General features: G+C 39.1%; 1 protein-coding gene and 1 long non-coding RNA gene across 2 annotated transcripts in view; one reads left to right on the plus strand and one right to left on the minus strand.

Annotated features, from left to right (window-relative positions):
• Positions 1–20,928, minus strand: part of LOC146431550 (uncharacterized) — a 69,592-nt gene that overhangs the window by 45,234 nt on the left and 3,430 nt on the right. The gene's annotated exons all lie outside the window — the stretch shown is intronic.
• Positions 1–20,928, plus strand: part of MDFIC2 (MyoD family inhibitor domain containing 2) — a 43,115-nt gene that overhangs the window by 789 nt on the left and 21,398 nt on the right. Inside the window, exon 2 of the mRNA XM_085072154.1 lies at positions 47–134. Coding sequence (XP_084928280.1) covers positions 47–134 — 88 coding nt within the window. The remainder of the gene's footprint in view (positions 1–46; positions 135–20,928) is intronic.

Below are 20,928 nucleotides of genomic sequence, written 5' to 3' on the forward strand. Positions count from 1 at the left end.
TTTCTTTAAGAGAACTTGACATTCCAAATTCTTTTCTCTCCCACAGATGTCAGAGGACAAGACAGACAAGGTAAAAATCAAACCAGCTGAAAGTTTTGAACATGAGAAGCAAAATATTTCTTGGCTGAAAAAAGGTAAGTTGCATTGACTTATTAGTTACGGGTTTGTGTTCAGACATTTCTAATTTTTTACATTTTTTTCTAAAGAAAAATGCAGCAAAATACCTTATGGGCTAGAATATGGCCTAAAATTTCTTCCATGAAAATTCCATAGCTTGACTTCTCCGTAAAATGCAGATACAATTTCTTTTGGTACAGAAAGGCCTAAATCACTAAATTCTAAAGAAACCTGAAAGCTCAGTTTTCTATTGTCCTTGTATTCCTGCGAAAATTTTATTTGACCTGAACTGTAAGAAGTATGGAGGATCATCTTCATTCTGATGAAAAGCTTTTATTAACTGAAACTGTTACTGAATTGGATTCATATTAATTTTGTTTTCTCAAACATGAGTAAAGATCAGGCCTGAACCTTTGGATTTGGCAGTGTCTTGTCTTAGAATAAAGTAAAACCAGTTATCAGCGGTTTGTATGTACAGAAACATGGACTCTGAAAAGTAGAGAAGTCCTAAAAGACAAGGGGGACCTTTCAGGTTTTAAAAGCTAAAAAATAATAGGCATTAAATAACTCTAGTACTGGTATTTTAAATACCAGAATTTAAAATTCCACAGTCCATTAGTTAAAATACTTCTATTAAAAAAAAAAAGAAAATTGGAAAGATTTCCTTATTGTTTATACACATAAAGAGGGAACGTTCTTAGGATATATTTCTTGCTGAAAAAATTGATTTGCCAAGTTCGAACAGAGCTTTTTAAATGTTTATGTTTTTTGGTCATATAAGAACTGCTTTTTTTGCATTGCATACAGACAAATAGGATTTGACTTAAGCAGAATTTCCAAGAAGAGGCTTTCAATATGCGCAAAATAGAAATCAAATTTCCACGGTTAGGTGCAAATTATGATTTTTAATGGGAACGGTTTTATTCTAATCCTACAAAAAGTATTTTGGGAGGACCCAACAAGTGACCTCATATTTTGAAAATACCAACTATGGGGGTATCAGGGCAAAAGGCTCATTTATAGCTACTATTATTTCACTTCTAAGATGTGTGTCACTGTTTTAAGCTCGTGTGGTTAATTTCATATTAGATCTTTTAGTTGCAAAGGAGTTTGCAGCAAAATAGGCCTGAATTCATGTCCCTGCCTTACAGCCTTCCATGTTTATGTAGATTTGCACAGAATGGAAAACTCCCACTGGAGCAGTGCTCACTGACCAGCAGGGCTCACTGGCCAAAATGCAGACTTGACTTGGCTGGACACCCAAAATCCTCTCTTGCAAAGGGTCAGTTAACTTGAATAACAACTTCAAAAACTCTGCAAGCAGATTTTTTTTAGTTTGAGTGTCCAAGAGGGAGATGCAGCTGAATGAGCAAACAGCTAACACATAACTGAATTGAGTATTTATTCCATCAGGAGAGAGTAGAACACAAGCGATTTGCAACTTTACAAAGGGATGTAAAAGTTGAGAGGACTTGACCAAGTCTCTGAACAGGGTAAGACTGATGGTAGTACCCTCAGAGTCTCATATTGTTATTTATTCTCTGCTCCAAAGCTCCTCCAGGTACATCCCTCACAGCTGTACATTACCTGAACTCATTTCTCTTAGAGATTGTACTTCACAAGGTTTTATTTCTCCAGTTCCTGAGGAAAGACACCATGCAGAATTTCGGGATCGTTAACAACATTTTGATTGTTTTTCACTTGGAAGAGTGACAATCTCTCAGAAAGAGCCAAGTGTTGACTATTGGCATTTCCTCTTTCCAAAGTGCCACAGAGCAGAATTAGGCCTTGAAGATCTTCTACAGCAGTTGAGGCAATAACTGAATGTGTCTCATGAGAAAAGCAAATTTTCCTTGAAATAAGAATATGGAAATTATTTTATCTTAAATTGAAGTTTGTTTTTTAAAAAAAATATTGTTGTTGTTTCTTTGCTTTAAGCACTTCTGTGGTATGCACTGGGATTTTAGAATATGGTGAAACAAATTGTCTGGAGCAGAAGCTTAACTTCTATGTTTAAATGTTTTAAAAATACCTCATGTATAGATTTCAGGCATTCCAATAAACAAAGAATTGTGGAGAACAGACTTGTACTGTTTCCATCAGGCACAGTAAGAAGACTATATGTTCTTTTAGCATCCAGTGTTAAAGAATAGTTATTTTTATTCATGGTTTTGTATTGATTATTTGTTCCTTCTAAAAGAAACAATCATGAACCACATAGTATCAGAAATAAACAACTAGGCTGTGGTTTTAGTGTCTTTCCTAGACTTCATTTTTTCCTAATGCTTTGCAAAGTGAAAGCTCATGGACTGGTAGTACAGTGGGTCACCAGCAAAATAAGGTATCTATAGGTTTTTGTTGTATTTCAGCATTAGAAATTGTTTAATCAGAGCAATGGGGATTTTGATCTGTCTGTTAGTTATTTATCTTCTACTTTTCTTGGAAGAAGATAATTTACCACTGTCTTGAGCCCTCTAAGAGCAGAAATCAAAGCATTGTTCTGGGGAAAACTTTCCCAAAGCAAAACAGAAACCAAACCAACCTTGTTAAAAGTATTACAGAAAAACAGTAGGCTGGGCATTCTAGGGTTGAATCTTATCAGCAGGAAGAGCATAAACAGTTCAGCTCATGCCTCTGCCTCTCATTTTTACTCCCTGATATGTCCTCACAACCCTGCCATGAATGCAAGAGGACACTGATGATAGTTAAAGATGACACAGGAAAAAATGTTGCACAAGTCAGCACAGTCTGGGACAGAAATGTACATAATCATGGCCTTGGTCTGTATTTTTTTTAAAGGACAATGACACATTTATCCTTTCCTTTTATTTCTTGGTTGTACTACAAGCCTTTTTTTGGTGAAAAGTCCTCTACAGCACCTGCATATTGTGGAGCCATAGTGAAATAATAATCAAAATGTAAACAGGGAAGAAAAGTGTTAAATGTGTGCTCTAGGTTTGCTTAGACTTTCAAAAAGTCCTAAAACACCTCCATCTCTTGAGGCATTTAGCAATGATGTCTAGATGTGGGTAATATGAGAGACTACCAGGGTTGAAAGCGAGAACAAGGATGGTGAAATGATTGTAGTTCTATTCCAAGATGTCTCAGAGTAAAGAATATATACAACAGCCATGTTTGCTGATAGTATGGAATGTTCTTCAGGTCTATTATTTCTAAAGATCACACAACAGATGAGAAACCCTGCACCTGGAGGGTGTGCACCAGACCATCACACGAAAATCAACGAGAATCATTATGAATGAGCATGGAGAAAAGGCAGTTCTGCTTGTCTGGCGTTAGTGAACCAACCCAAGGAAAGCCTGGGATATAGCAGCAAAACCAGGCAGTGACTCCTATTTTGTGTAGGAGTGGAGACAGTTATTGGTGCTTTCTTCCTCCCTTGGGAAGAAGATGGGAGCTGCTGGAGATGGGAGTCAGTTTTGGATGGAGATATAGAGATCCCAATGTCAGGGCTTACAAAACCTCAGGGCAGAGTGAAACACAGGTTCATTAGCTAAGAAGCACTTGAAAAGTTATCTGCCAAGAAAAAATGGAGCAGGAATCCTGAGTGCATGTGTTATCCCCACTCATACACATTTTCCCCTGACATGCACAAAATAACATAAATGACAGTGCCTAGAATATGAATGTACATGTATAAATAAAGAACAGCCAATATAACTTGAAGAAATATTAGAGAAATGTCCTCTGCAAGGCCTTGCGTCCCCACCTGCTCCATGAATTCAAAAGAGAGTGACAGGAAAAGTGGGAAGTGTTTTAAAGTTTAAAAAAATGAGATAGTTAAATTTGGTGTTAGGAAGAAATTGCTCCCTGTGAGGGTGGTGAGGCACTGGCACAGGTTGCCCAGAGAAGCTGTGGCTGCCCCTGGATCCCTGGAAGTGTCCAAGGCCAGGCTGGACAGGGCTTGGAGCAGCCTGGGATGGTGGAAGGTGTCCCTGCTCATGGCAGGGGGTGGCACTGGATGACCTTGGAGGTCCCTTACAACCCAAACCACTTTATGATTCTATGAGTAACAAGCAGATCATCACATCCCAGACAAGCATCATCTCTGAGCCCCTAAACAAACAGTCATTAGAGGGTCCTGTAAAACCTGGAAGCTCCACAAGACACACCTTTAGAAAGGCAGTGCTCAAGGATGAGCAGCTCTCCCAGGAGCTGATTTTGGGATGGTCCCACCTTGCACAGCACAGCCATAGCCACTTTCCCCTGGGCCAGGGGCTCTTTGCACCATGGCAGTGATTTAGTGCCAGATTAGCAGCCATCTGGTGGGAAGGAGGGAGGTCAAAGCAGAGCTAAATTCACACCAGCCTCAGCATGTGGCTTTTGGAGCTCCTTACAAACAAATCTCTTGGTATCACCCGATGATTACAGCCATATGGATACGTGGGAGCAGGCGGGAGCTTATCTGACGGACATAAAGCTATAAAAGGTGACACTGATTTTGCACAGGGACAGCAGTGGTCTGTTCACTATTTCTGCATCCATTGCAAGGGGAAAAAATGTGTGAGGGCCTCACACTGCCCTCCCATGGTTTCATCCCAAACTGGCCACGGCAGCCCAGGAACGCAGATCCAAGTCGCACAGAAATGAAATTTCATTTCAGGATATTTTCACACAAAGCCCTCCTGTTTTATGCTGCCCAGCTGTGTACACAAATGCCCTCCATATATAACTTCCAGTGAAAAGTTAATGAAATGGCTTCCTTGCTCTCCTGCCAAAAATATAACTGAAAATCTAATCTCAAGACTTTCTCCAAAATAGCCCCTTTTTGCACTACAATTCCCATAAATCAGAAACATTTTTGACTAAAATAAGCCTGTTTTCATTGTCTTGCAAATAGTAAAATGTCTAGCCCAAATTTCTTTAATCCACTGCTCCAGCCAGCAGATTTTCGCTGTAGGGTGAAATTCAGCCCTGAACTGAGGGTCAGTGCAAGGTCAGCACTTAAACCATAAAATAGGGCTTAAGTGGTAAATAGAGCCTCTGTTCAGGATTATATTTCACCCCTTAAAAGGACTACATTTCATATGAAAAGAGAGATTTACTTATATCATAGACCTGGCTGTAGTGACATTATTCATTATTATTCCAGTATTAATCCCATTGGGTGAGACTGGACCACATTTCTTTGTGGTACATCCCAGAAATCCAACACGGGAGCAGACTATTCCTGACTTCACCAAAACTTCCCACAGCCTGGTCCTGGGATAAGAGGGAAACCTTTCTCTATGACAGCACCCAAAAATGCCTTTTTCCCAGAACACTACTCTCTCATTTACCTAGGGGCTTCAAGAGACTTTTACAAGCCTTAATAAAGTGGGAAGGACATAACACCAGACTGGTTTTGCAGAAAGAGAGTTGTCCTGGAGACACTCAGGGAATTTCCCAGTTTTTACAATCTTCTAGTTTTATCCCTGGTTTGGGAGGACTGGAGTAAAAGACTTGTGCATTTGCTGAGACTATTCTCAGCAGAGTGTTTTGATTTGACTTGCATCCCTTCATTCAGGGAGTTAAATGACGTTTTTAGAATTTCTTCCTAAAAATCTCACAAGTCAGTGAATGCAATTTTACATACAAGCTTGGACACTTGCTTCCTGAATTTTGCTGACTTGGGTCCAGAAGCTTTTTTCACTCTCTTCTTTCAGCCTGAATTAAGTCATTGCATTGAAAAGCTTTATAGAAGACTGATAGCAAAGAAAGACTTCTCAGTTTCATGTAACAGAAAATGCCAAATGCTTCTTAGATGAATGTTCTAATCCAAGCAGACTGTTTCCAGATAAGAACACCACACACACAGAAAAAGACTGCATTTAAAAACTGATGACAAGGATCCCAGGGGGCTCAAATTCCTGGAAGATGCCTTGTCAGCTTCAGGACTATGACCAAATGAATTAATGAAGACAACCCTTCCTTTAAGTTGTAAAGCAGCAGATTTAAAGACTCTTCCAATGGAGAGGGAGTACATGAAATCTGCAATGGCCCCAGCTCACCACTCCTAATTACAATGTTATAAACTGAGGGGTCCTTGATCTTTGAGCTGGAAGATCCTTGAAGATGGAAGACTTTGGATGTACAGTAAGGACAGGGGTTCTTTGGGTGATAAAGTTTTAAAGGTTCAAAGTCACACTCCTTTGTGTGGATATCCAGGATATTTAGTATAAAAATATATGTGAATGTTTATTTAGGTTTGATTGCCTTAAGTAAATTTGTTCTAAAAAGGAAAAGTTTATTTCATTCAATTACCAATTCTGGGGAAGACCTGAATGTATTATTTCATTCACTACTGGAAGTTTTCCAGACCAAGTCTATTCTTTGCTGTACTTGGGCAAAATATTCAGAATTTTGCCCGTAGTTGTGTCAGTAGAACAAAACATGAAATAACACTACAGACACTCATTAGTTGCTGAGTTTCTCAGGAACATAAACATTAAAGCAGAACCCACATGTCCAAAGGCCTCCACAGCACTTCCTACTTGAGATGGCAAACTGGTGCATGGAAAATCTTAGCCTAAGGGTCAGTGTCAAAGCTGTGAGTAATTCCATTAAACCAACAGAGCTGCACAGGCTTGAAAAAGATCTGATTTGTCCCAGTTTGTTTAAGAATAGACACCACTACCCACCTCAGGAACAAAGCCATGGCTCATTTTACCACCCCAGCTCATAGAGGGAAGGGTAAAATGCCAGACTGGTCTCCTAGATCTGAGGCAGTACAAGCCCATCACAATAAAAACTATACAGGCCTGATTTAGTCTGAGTTAGAAGGCAGAATAATCATGGATTATTCAGAGTCAATTTTCAGTAGGTGTTTTATTGGCCTGGGAGTTTACACACTGAGTAGAGCCAAACTGACAGTCACAGTCATACAGAGGTGTAGCAAAATCCTTATTATTGGAGCTGTTCAATGAAATATTTAGATTAAATATAATTAGATTATGAAAAAAAAATAGACCTCTCCTCATCTCATTGAAGATTTGCAATCATTCTCTAAAATAAAACTGCCTCCAAGTACTGAAGACAAAATGCTGTGGAAATGGGCTAAATGCTAGGCAGGCTGGTGGTCTATTGATTTTGAAAGATATTATAGGAAAAAAACCAGAAGTGAAATTAGTTTAAATATTTCTTGTTAACTGAGATTCAACAGAATTATTTTCCATCTATTTTTTAAATAAGTATGTAGAACTAAGTCCAAATGGAAAGAGACATTAAGAGTGACTGCTCTAAATGACCAGTAATAAAATCCTGGACACAAACCCCTCTCAGAACAGCTTGGAGATTAGATCTGTGACTTCAGATCTGGGCTCAGAGCACAAGAACATATGAGAGTACTCAAATTCACTCCTTCCACAACAAAACTCTCACCCCCAGCTATCAGATACTCTATGTAATACTGTAGTTGGGAGATTCCCAAGTGGCTCTGTCTGGACTGACCACTTAAAGCTCATTGCTCCAGAGAGAGAGGAGGACAGGAAGGGCAGGAGATGGGTTCAACTCCTGCCAGGGAGAGGATTCAGATCCAGTAAAAAGTGGAAAATCCTTGAGATGTGGTCTCAACACCCCATCCAAATTGAATTCCTTCTCTCCTCAGTTTGTTGGTGCCTGTTCCCTGACCCTCTCTGCATGCACTGGATAGAAGGTTGAACCTGGGGGTCTGTTGCCTGCTGGATAGAAAGAAGAGCACCTGCAAAAAAGAGGTGCTGAAGCCCTCAGTGTCAGCTGAGTTCCTTAATAATTCTTACTATTGCTGAGATTCATCTCTTTGAAGAGAATTGCACAAGGCCTCTTTACCACCTAAGCAATATTTCACGTTGCAGAGATCTTTGTTATCCCCCTAAACTAAATTAATTTTTATTTTATAGGAGTCAAACAGTCTCTTAGGGTCTCTTGATTATATAGTCTCTTTCTAATTTCAGTCTTTAATCTGAATAAACACATTAGAAAAACACAGACACAATTAACTTAATCATAAATTCAGATGGATTGTTTATTATCTGTCTGCTTAATGTGCTTATGATTGCAGCAGTTAAACATGATAATGTTGTCTTCTCTCACATATAAATGAATACACACAGCACAGAAATACACCCAGGAAGAAAAACTTCTGCTTGAATATGTCAGTGAGCTCCAGAGATAGAGAAGTAGGTGCACCACTCACTGCTGTGCTCTGCAGAAGAAAAAATATTGCCATGATATTGTTGAGACAGGAGAGAACTGATTACTGACAGATTATGTTCTTCTTGCTGAAATATGTCTATAAATGGCTTCGAAAGAAAGAAGATGCTGCTGCAACAGAGATGCAACTAGGAACACTCTGCTTATACCACTGCACCTGTAATTTAAAGGAAGTGTAGATTTTGGGTAAATAAGACCACTTGAGCTCTTCAGAGTAAAAGACAGGTCAAATCAGTATCTTCCAATGGAAGGAAACTCAGATATCAGATTTAGAGAAATTTCCTCTTTGTGATCTTTGTAAAGAGGGCTGTCTTAAAAAGAAGTCAAACCCTTTTAGCACCAAAAATTGTGTTTAGTTACACACCCATGGCAACTAAAACTTGAGCCAAAATGCTTTCATTTACCCACAAATGCTTGGATGCCAAAATTTAAGTTGGAATATGATTTTTCCTGTTCCTACAGCATATTGAATATGAATAACGATTTCAAGCATGCATCCAAGTTAAATTGGCGATTATTAGTCAGATAGGCTTCTCTGTAACTAGACTCATTTTTAATAACCACACAGTATATGATGAAGTTATATTTGCCTTCAGAACATTCTAATTTTAATTAAATTTAAAACACACTGCATTTTTTCCCCTCAAACAAGAACCACTGAAAAGTGTCCGCTATGAAAGTTCATGGGCAAAGGGGAAGAAAGGGGAAGATAAAATAATGGAAACTCAAAAGTCAATTCCAGTCTTTTCAGTTTCACTTCCTCAACAGTTTACCTCAGCTATAAATACTAAAACCCCAAATTTCCGTATTAAAAGAAAAATAAGTTGTAGGTTAATATAATTTGAAATCTCTGAAGTCCATGTTTATATTCCAGGAGTGGGCAAAACAATAGAAGAGATGATGAGATTAGGGGAAGAAAGCCAAGAAAATCATAGGAAAAAGCAATTATGGCACCTGGTAGTCATTCTGGCTAGATGACGTGGTGACCAAATTTATTGTCAGCAGATATTTTAAGTGCTTACTATTTAAAAAAATACTATTGCTATTATAAAACAAGACACATAAAATCTAGCATAAAATATTTGAAATAGATCCAATTCAGCTTCCAGCTAAGCAATTTTTTTTTCTTCCCTAGTTTATTTATGATTTAAATAAATAAATAACCCAGGAGCTTCAGCAAGATTATTCACTTCACTCACACTCCTGGTCCCCAGCTTTATGATCAACCCTGTTCCATCAGATGTGGTAATCACTGAGCAAAGAAATTCCAAACAACAGTGGAAGCTTCCCCAGCTCTGGCTTGGAGGGAATCACCAACATTTGTAGAAGGATAGTACAGTCCCCATGCCTTGAAATTTTTTCATGAAAAATAAATAAAATATAAAAACTAAGCAGTGGTTTTTACAGTATGACACAGCAGTATTACTTGCATTAGGCCAATTTACCACTTATGATAGCAGTAATAGCACTAAAAGCCAATAAAAGCGGTCTGTTCGTTCAGAGATTGGCTTTTATGGCTTATTCTAAATATTATCAAGTGAATCAAAAGCTGTCATTATAGTGTCTAAAAAGCCTTCGTACCTTGTAAGCAAACAGTGTGACTTTGACAAATAATCATTAATATGCCTGTGTGAGACCAGGGCTAAAAGAGAAAGAAACAGGAAAACCCAATATTTCACTTTACATAAATCATTAAGATCATTTCAGTTAAATTTCACACAGAATAAAACAGATTTATACGTAAAATGCCATAGTTTTCCCAAGTTGTGGGGTTTTTTAATCTCTGCACATTTTCATGAAACAAAAACTTGTCAGAACATTGAGCAATGGATGATTGGAGTATAATGATACATCCTCATCAGCTCTGGGAAAACAAATGGTGCACGTGCTTAGGTAGTGTTTTTTGGGCCACATCTAACCTCGTCTTCCCTTGACTCTCATCCTGCCTGCCAAAAATTTCTTCTCCATGTTCTCCTGCTGCACATCCTGACAATTTTTAAGGTGTGGTACTCAAGGTCACACCTCCCACAGCCTCATAGCCCTCCTGGCTGGCTCTGTAGTGCCCTCATTTCATAATGGATCCCCTCAGGTAGGCATTACCTGGGCTGGCTGGAGACAGGGAGGGAGATGGACAAGGTGGGAACACAGCAGGAGCTTCAGGACACCACATGGGATGGAACATGAGAACAACACCATGTAAGAGCACAGGCGCTGGAAGGGCTAGCCATGCATTATACAAGGGTTTGGCTATATTGTCAGGACTATTCTCAATTAAAGACTGTTAATACACCAACTAAAACAACAGTAAAACCTTAGCTGCACACACACCATGTGCCCTTTCTGCCCACAGGATGATTTGTCAGTGCAGTGTCAGCAGAGCATGTGGGGGCCCCAGTGGTTCTGAGCCCCTTCCAGGGAGCCTGGCCTCAGGTCTGCAGGGCACAGCACTTCCTAACCACTCCCCAGCCTCCAAGCCACCTCCAGTGACCTCTGAGCCACTCTGGCTGACATCCAGCCTCCAGGCACCTGACTGTGGCCAAACTAAGTGCTCAGGGCTAGGCATGGCCACCTGTCAAGTGGCCTTGACTACAGGGCTTGGGCAGCTGGCTCCAGCATTCCTGCTCCCCCAGGCAGTGCTGTGCCTCTGGGAGGCTTTTTTGTCCACTCTATTCAGAGTTTTGGGGGTCCCCAGGGATGGCCAGCTGGCATTGGCAGTGTTATGTGATCCACTGTCCAGCTGCACGGAGCACATGGACAGGCAGGAACATGTGGTGCTGCTCTGCCAGGGGAATTTCCCCCCAGCGTGGCCCTCCAACAGCCACGTGTGTTCCACAGGCAATTTATGGGAGCAGAAAACGAACAGACCTCCCTTTCCAAGCTTCTAATTTCTTTGGCTGGTTTGGTTTTTTTTCATAAAGAACTTTCCAGAAAGACTACATTAACAGTGAGTTAGAAAGATCCCAGGTAAAAGCTGATACACACTAAGGTCTCCTAAACCATGGTAGGAAACCTGTTAGGATTTACTACATGCTTGTGTTTATCCAAGAAGTTGTGTATTATATCTTTGAATCTACACCAAGTAGAGCTGCTTCACCAAAAAAACCCACCCACTGAATTATGGGGTTGATTATTTCAACCCAAAAAGCAAAAAAGGCAGGTAAGAGCTGCTGATCTGCTTAGAATCATAGAATACTTTGGGATGGAAGGGACCTTAAAAGACCATCTTGGATGAAAGGACTTTGGTCCATTTGAATCTCTTCTTTCAGGCAGAGTCCAGCAATTGCCAAGGTCCCTCTGAGACACAGAACACAAATTAAACATTTGCTTTCCTGTGCCCAGGCTTAGGTGGTTTAACAGAGAGTAAGCCATGAAGACCAAGAGAACAGAAGCTGCTCACTGAACTTAATAATGCCAATGCTCCTCTCCCATTCCCACCAACAGGATTTTGCAGTGCTGATTTTAGTCTCCAGCATTCCTATAAAAGGGGACAAAAAGATTTTGCCACTCAAGGATTTGCATGGTTTGGTCTGTTTCATTTTCAGGCCATGGGTCTGCAATGCATGATTCATCACAGAATTTTCCTGTATTATTTTCCCCAAGGATTCAATCCCCTCATACTTTAGCCCCACCTTCATTTCTGTCACACTCAAGTTCTCTATTACTGTTGAAGAGAATCAGAGCACAGGACACTGTGGGTTGCTGTGCAACCCAAAACAACCCATGCACATGCTGACTAAAGGAAAACATCAGATATGATCCTTCAGGCCAAGATTTCAAGAGCAAAGTCACCCAAATTCTTCATATGCCTGAAGTTAGGCTTGTGCTTAGGCCTGTTGCTGATAGAAGATGAAGAATGCCTTGGTTTTGATTAGAGGCCACATCTTGGCTGTACTGTTGCCCTGTTTCTAATTGTTGTTGTAGTCAAGAAACTCTATCCTTCCACTTGAGACCACCTGGAGAAACACATTCCCCACCCCACCCCTGTGAACTTCTCCCAAGAGCCCAAAACTTGGCTTTAATATAATACATATTTTCCATTTCTCCCCCCTCTAATGAGATGCATTGATATTTTTACCTGCTTGTACTGTATTTTGTTAATGGGAAAGGTTTCAAGCACTGTGTGGTAACGGGATATGGGATTATATATTTATTAATCTCAAGAGCACTGTGTAGACCCTACCAATAAGTTACAAGCAAACTGGCAGCACAGGGCTTGAGTTCTGGCAGGGGATTTCTTCCAAGCCTTGCCTTTTAGGCTGCATTTGGCTCTGCTTTAAAACTCTGTGCTGAGCTGGAGCTGCTTGGGTCAACTGTGCTACAAAGAGGCTGCACTGAGCCCTGGTCTGGGTCAGTTGTGTCACAGCCAGAGTGACCTGGTGGCCAAGGAGATTTGCTTTGAGCAGCTGATCCTTATGGTTTGTTGCAAGATATAGAAAATCTTCTTATATGCAGAGAAAACAGAAAATATGTTAATCGTGGTGTGTTTCCATTGACAGAAAAAAGCCCTTTCCAGCCATGGATATTGTTTATCTATGCAGTGATGTCTAAATCTGAGTGTCTGTGAGTTTACACCAGATGCTGCAGTCAGATCCACCCTCCACCTTCTCTCCTGCCCCAGTAGGTCAGCCCAGAGTTCTCAGTTTGGTGGCTTTTACGGAATTAAAGACATTTTTTGCACAACTGAAAGACAGTCACTTGAAGATGAAGCCTGATTCACCCCCCAAGGGAATATTGGAGAAAATTTCATGGACTTGCCCTTTGTAATATTCAAGTTTGTGTGCAGCATGAGGAGGAAATAAAAACTAATGGAAAGAGACATTTCCTCTAGGATCAAAGCTGAATTCTTCCAAGAATGCATTCCCAGACTTTACTCCAGAGAAACAGTTGTGAGGTCAAATGATTCACAAAGTCCAGCTCTGCTCAGGCACCTTATTTTCCCTTATCAGGTAAAAAAACCTGAAAATTTTTTACTTTTCATTTGAGGGTCTCAAATCTTTTGCAGCCATTAACCACAAAAGCAGCCTATTTGCTCCATGAAGGTGATTAATAGGAGTGGAGGTGAAGCAATTACTTAGAAGTGTGATTACTTTAGGTATGTATAATACTTAGATATTCTAAATATCCAGTTTTATGGGTAGCTGAGACCCTTGACTGCAGTTTCCAGTGCCCAGCACTTCTTAATGAAGATGAACTCTGAAGATGAACTCTGCATATAGCCAAGAAATAAACAGAAATAATTTGAGCACCCAAAATTAATAGCTCTAGAGGAGGTAAAAATCACAAAGGACTGACATTGATTTTAATGAGAGAAATGAGCCTTTAATAAAAATGCCAGCACTGAATTGTTAGAATCTGTGGGTTTCCCTGATTCTCAGTCTCATTTTCTCGTATTGGTTTCATCACTCTTAAAAAAAAAAACCAAAACAAAAAAAACAAAAACAAACAAAACCACCTGCTTTTCTGGCCTGTGATGACCTTGTTTGCACAAAGAATTGGTTTTAAAACTAAACTTTCCCTCCAGAAAATAAATATTTTTGAGGCAGATGCTCTCAGCCTTGTACATAAATTTTAAGAGGTCTCTCTCCAGGGCTGATCACTGTGACATCTTTCTCCCATCAGTGTCCCTACTGGAATGCAGGTTTTGTGCAAAATTAAATCCTGTGAGGTCTTCCAAAGCCTGGATTCCCTTGGACTGCCAGGGAAGAGACAGCAGTCACCATTAGCCACATGCAACAGCGTTGGCATGGATCTTGCCTTGGAATGAATGTAAATTTACACTACAGTTATTTAAGCAGCTGATTTTCAACTGTTTCCTTCACGTACATTGTCCATAAGGTACATTGTAAAATCCTTATTTTCACCATGGGGAAGACTGCCTAAACTCCAGCTGGATGAAGACTCTATTTGCTTTGTCTAAACAGTGCAAACTCTCCCATATTCAATGACTACTGGAATTATTGTGTGATCTTTTCAGCTTCTAATGCATATTAATTTGTAATATACAAAACCCTTCAATAAATAATTGTGCAGACTGAATAAAAAAGCAATTTAAACTTTTTCCCCCCCCGTAACTGGAGACACTTTTTACAAATAGTTCTTTTAAGTAGTCTTAATAGTATCTCTTTAATATTGCCATTAAAATTCACCAGAGTTCAAGAGCAGAGCAAATTTACATCTGTTAAAATAATGGAATTGACACTGATATTACATCATTGCTATTTTAAATAATCATTCTTCATAATTCTAACCTACTTGCTTTAAGTTGCAAATAAAGGGCTTGTTCCTACTTTCATCAAAGTCGATGGCAAAACTCCCTTTGGCTTTCAGGGAGCAGCACCTAGAGAGAGACAGGGTGATGTGTTGGGGTTTGACTGCATTCACTAATGCAGCAAAGAATAAATCCCTCTGCAAGAAAAATTACTGAGGAAGGTTCTGGGGGCTCCAGACAGGGAGGATAATTGTACTGGGCTAGCCTGTTCCCAAAAAAATCACAGAACTCTATAGACGACTCTGAATTCCAAAGTAATTACAGATCATTTGCTTATTTTCACAAGAAAGCAACATTGTATAGAGGTGTTTTTTGCCATTTTAGTGCAATTTTGTGGTTTTCCTTCCTTGAAATTTTTGGGGGGGATTGTTTGAAAAGAAGCATAATGACAACCCTCACAAATTCACCTTCTCTTGGGAGAACATTGGAACTTGCATTGAAATTACGTAAGTGTTCTATGAACAATTCAAACTGAACCCAAAGGAATTAAAAATATACACCATACACAGCTGGAAAGCCACCTAGAAGGTGGATCAACATAGTCCTTTCCCTGATGACAGCAGAAAATGAAGCAAGAATTTTTCAGGAATAAAGAGAAAAAAGGCTATAAGTGAGATTATTTAAAACTGGAGAAAAAAATAGACTTTTCATTATCCATTTAGCACTCAAATGAACACCGTTTTGTACCTGACTTTACCTGGGCTGCTTTTGTGGTCCTCAGAAAAAATAAATCCGTGTCCACATTGCAGCTTATCATCTGTGAAATCACCATAATTCAGCTGTCCACACAGACCTCAAGTTTTCAGGGACAGAAACGTTTCACCTGTATCTGCACTGAGCATTTAGTGTGACAGATTTCTGGCCATGGCAGAAATCACCAGTCACTCCAGCGACTTTGGGCTAATGCACCACTGAAATATGTTGAACATTCACAGGACAATAACCACCAGCTGAGTCTTAACCATAATTTTGCACTGCAGTAAAGGGCCTGTTACATGTTATCTGGGAAACAGAGAACTTTATTAGCACTGTCATAAAAGCTAAAGCAGAATCAACCCCTTGTCCTAGCACCACTGACGCTGCCCATTATAAATAAGATATCCATCAAGCATGCTTAGATCCTAACTGAAATGGCAATTGCCTTGGGTGTCTTTAAAGGTAATTTCATTTAAAAGGAAACCACATGAGAGAGCAAAATGTGACCCTTTACTGTGAAGAAAAGCATAAGTAAGCAGCACCACCATGACCAGGAGGAAACAAATTATTCCAGAAATATCAAGTTTTGAAGAATCTGCAATGCTGACTTCTTTAGTCCACTCGGAATTACTCACCCATTATATAACTTTCCACTCTCACAGTGGGACACCTGCCCTTATGCTTATTTGGGGAAAAGAATGAGACACAGCTTAAATGTTAGGGAAATATTTCCCAAGCAAGGATGATTAGGCAATGCTCTACCTTAGGAAGTGTTTCAGGCACTGTCACTTAATGATGTTAATGAGAAATGAGAGAGAAAACACCTAGGGGTTTAGCCCACAGAGATTTTCATGTCTTGCAAACTGGGACTAGCTGAACTAAGAGGTCCTTTGCAGCTGCATCACCTCTAATTCTTTCTGGTACCACTCCTCAGCTTTAAAATTTTCCATCTTCTCCCATGCCAGTGGCCCTAACACAACAGGATGTCTGGTGCAACCCAGCCTTCAGGATAGCCCTGAGTCAAACAGCAAACCATGAAAGGGCAAACTAAATATGTTACAGATATGGTTTTTGGAGTAAACTTACTTATTTTGTGGCTTTCCAACCAAACTAATAGGAGGAAACATATACCTGACATGGAAGACCAGCTGTTGCCACAATTCTTCATCACTAGAAGGAGAAAAATCCAAATATCCCTATCTAATTAAGCATATATTATACAGAATATTTTTGTATTATAAATGTACAGTCTAGATTCTTCGTTCCAACACTATTCTCTTCCAACACTAAAACCTGCTTATCTGAAGACTTCACGTAGCTGCAAAAATTTTCATTGGAAGAAATTTGTTCTCATGTCATCTATTTTTGGCTCTCCATGCTGTGACAACAGAGGCTGGCCTAGTGTTTCTATATCTGAACATTTCTCAGGTAGCAGAAGAGCTGCCACAGATTGCCTGGCACCTGCTCGGGGATGAGGTGAACAGAAAGCAAAGCAAAAGTATTTTTATTTCATCAAGAACGTTTTGGCCAAGCCACATTTGTAGAAGATAAAAACTGAGGAAAGTGTAAACCGATGAGGAATGTAATCTTTTAATATTTTGGGAGCATGAAATGGTGAAATCAGAGTTCAGAAGTAGAGCAGGTTTAAGATGGAGTGGAACAAAAGTGGCAGGTGCTGGGGAGAAATATCTTTTTCAAGATAAGTGTTTTCAAGACCTGGTAGTTACATTTTGGTAATTCTAATCCTCTCTAGACAAAATAATTCAGAAAAGACAATATAAAAATTATGGAACATGAATGCCAATACCTCTTGCAAGTATGAAACACCAGCAACAAACCTATGGCTGCTGAGTTAGGAAAAAAAACCCCAAATGTACTTAGATGCATTGTCTTTTACTAATACATTTCTTGAAGATCTGACTTTTTTTAATAGAGCAGCTATTAAGAGAAACTAATTATGATTTTATTTTTAAGGGCCTGGATTTTCTCTTACATGTATCATTCTAACTCAGGAGAAAGGCCATTCAAGCAAATGAGATGAGGTTGGTGTGAAGGAGTTTAAATGATCACACAAAGGCCCCAAGATATTTATGGATGGAATGAGTCATTCCTGTTCTGGTTGGATGATTGCATCAGTGGAGAATTAGTCTATCATCACGCAGGGCCTGAGCCTCCTTTCTCTTACATCACCATACATCAGGAAACTCTGTGAAGTTAATCAGTATTTTAGTAGCCTAAAACCAATGAGTTGGTAGAACTGAGCCCACAGCCCCAATTCACATAGTAGTTGTGCATTGACTCTAAATAACATCTAAATCAGCAGATCATCTGGTCTTTCTTCCTCATTCTATTTACCTAAAGTAACTTAAAGTTTAGTAAGACCTGTCTCTCATTTAAAATATGAAATAACTGTGGTCAAAAAACATTTTTTTTCTAGCAACACATTCAAAAAAGTAGCTTTTCTTCCATCAGTCTCCAGCAACATGCCTACAAACATTAAATAGATAACACAAGTTAGACTAGTCCAACTCCCTCTATACCAAATGCAGATCCGTATGAAACCTTCAGCAATCCAAGTATTGGAGTATTTTGCAATGATTTCTGGGTCAAAATAAAACAACTATGCCAGAACCAACAGGATTATTGCCTTTTTAGGCACACACCAGGTTTGGTGGTGCTAGAACAACATGTGATCCATCCATCCTAGCTCTAAGAATAAGCAATGCCAGCTATTCAAGAAGCCAGCTCAGGAAGTGTTGTGGTGGGCTGCTGTGACTATCTAGCATAGATTATGAGAGAAAGAAATGGCTGGAACACCTCCAGCAACTGTTGGAGTTCTCAAGAAGTTTTTTTCCTCACGGCAATGACTTCAAGGCTAATTAGAGGCAGAAAACCAAAATGGCAAAATCCCCAGACACCAGGTGTTTACCAGAAAAATCTGTTCCCAAGCCAGACACTGTTCTTGTTCTCAATGGTTTCCATGAGCCTCTCCCCTACCAGACAGGAGGTGTTCTGCCTCCCCAGTACGTCTGTGCACTTCTCACTTTGGAGAATTGGGAAGGCTTAAAATCACCTTCAAGGTGAAGAAAACCAAGTGTGGCTGTTTCTTGGATCCATCTCAGCAACCCCAGGAACTGTCTGAGAACCAGAGTGAGGTTTTTCATGCTGTAGGCAACCAGAGCATCGTGTCTTGCTGCTCTCCTGTGCCTGCCCAGCCAGTGAACATGAACCTGGAGAACACTGGATTTAAATCGTTCCCAAAGCTGTTTAACTTCCTACTATTCCACCTTTTTCTCAAGATATTTAAGCACCAAGCATTGCAAGTATCATGGTTTCATATTCACATTGTATCTTGCTAATACCATGTAGTGTTTATCTTCATTGTGCTGTTTTTTTTCTCTTTTCCCACAAGTAAGATGTCTGCACCATAACATATCCTATGGGCAGCTCTATTCATATCTCATATCGAGGATTTTTGGGAGAAAAAAAAAAGATTATGTATTTATTCAGAAATTAAATGAGATTAATAATTTTGAAAGCAATTTACAAATAGCAATCATCCACTGCAATGAAGGTCAAAAGAAAAAGGACACATTAGCAATTGAATCTCTTCCCTTCCTTTAAAGTTTTAATACCGCATACCTGTTAATAATGGGAAATATCCTTCTTCAAGAGTAGCATTTTCAAAAATGGGTAGGATCCTTTTGCTAATTCTAATCTTCTTTTAATAAAATAATTTGCTAAAAAGGATTATAAAAAAGCATGAAAATGAAATGCCAATAGAAATGTACTGCCTATACAATAAATAGTTAATGTATTTTCTAAATGAATGATTTAAAATAGCTATTAAAGTAAAGAGAATGAGCTTATGTTTCTAGTAATGACTTCTCTGCCTCAGAATGAAATCTGTAAATCCCTGATTGCAATTTCACATCCCAAAAGAACAAGCAGTCCTGGGACCGATGCTTATTGCCTTTATCATTAATACTAGCACACCACATACGTGATTTTTATATCGCTGGTTTGAATATTTAGATTTATGCTTGTGTATCTTTATATTTTAAATCCCACACAACCATTCTGTCACAAAAATAAAGCTCTCCTTCAACGAGGCTTTTTTGTACGTACATGCATACATGTATACACAGACTTCCAGTATAACTACAATTTTATTCATAAGAGTGCATAATGATTCAGGCTGTGATTGTTAATAAAAATGCATTTCTAACCATCAAATTTGAGTCTATTATTCTAAGTTAATTGCATTTGCCCTAAAGAGGCTTGCGACTGGCTGTCAGCCTATTTGTGTCAGTTCCATTTTATTCATCAGTCAATCTTGTCTCCTCTTTTTTCACATCCCATATATTGATCAAATAGATTTGTTAGCATGCCTCTGCAGCTTTAAAAAAGTTTTTGTTATTTGTCAGGTTTATTTGATTACTATATTAGTTGAGTGTTATCTTAATTGTTATTTCAATAGAAAATAAATGCCCCTTGATAGTCCCACAAGATTCCCATTAAATATAATCCATATAACAAGTTAGTGGATGGAGTGAATGTGGTAAGAAAATAAACACATTAAGGCTATTTTAAAAGGTGGTATTAATCTGCAGCTGTATTGTACTTGATCCAAAAGACAGGAATAGAAATAAGTACACTGTAAAACAATTTTGATAAACATCAGTGCCGTATCATTGCATATTATGCTGTGTATAAAATACCTTAAGAAAAAGATGTGTGATATAAAATAAACTGAGGTCATATCTGGAAGAGTGGGGTTTGTGGTTATGTGTGAAATTGAACTGTATTAAATATGGCTTTCGACAGTAAAAATTAGGATAGAGGCAGTAAGCAAAGGCAGATGGAAGCTCTGTGTTATGGGGCAAATTTTTGGTAGGGAGAGCAAAAAAGGAAACAAGCTTCCAGGAAAGAATTTATTGCAGGAAAAAATAAGCATGAATGCAGATAGCTCCTTCCTCCACAAAGCTATGATACACTGTTTAGTGAAATAAATAGTTTAGCTAGATTAATATTTTTAAACAGCATCTTGTCCATATCAGCCACTCACAATGAAGTCACAATACCAAAATTTTTACCTCAAGCTTATCAAAGGGGAAGGTGATGCAACCAGTTTTTCCATGTGAATGTCTCAGAAACCTGTCTCTCATATCTTCATTATCAGCAAGGCTACATAACCCTGGCACCTTGCCTAACCTTAAATCTGGGATCTGCCCAGCTGCTACCTGAACTTACATAGTGTCAGAAATACCATCTCGTTTTAAAAAAATATGAGAAGTCCATATGTTTTAAGATAGTTACTCAAGATATGAAGCATTGACATAATAAAAATTTTAGGAAACAAAATCTACTGCTTTACCTGTTTTGAAGTACATTGACTGAGCCCATTACTGCCTGAAACTGAGATGAAGAAACTTATGATAAGCTAAGTTCTCTCAATTCTTTGGCCAGGATAAGTCAACCATCTGAGCTCAGAGAAGTTTGGTTTCTGGTCTGGATAATTATCTGTAGCCAACTGCAGGGAGGAGGGATGGGAGTGTGGACAAAACCAGACTTCCAAAAAGCAACTTTTTCCTGGCTTAATATTCTCAGTCAAGGTGGAATGACTTGCCAGCAGGATGAGCTTGTCTTTCACTGAT

Source organism: Lichenostomus cassidix, chromosome 12, assembly GCF_008360975.1.
Source record: "Lichenostomus cassidix isolate B80296 chromosome 12, HeHo_3.0, whole genome shotgun sequence".
NCBI lineage: Eukaryota > Metazoa > Chordata > Aves > Passeriformes > Meliphagidae > Lichenostomus > Lichenostomus cassidix.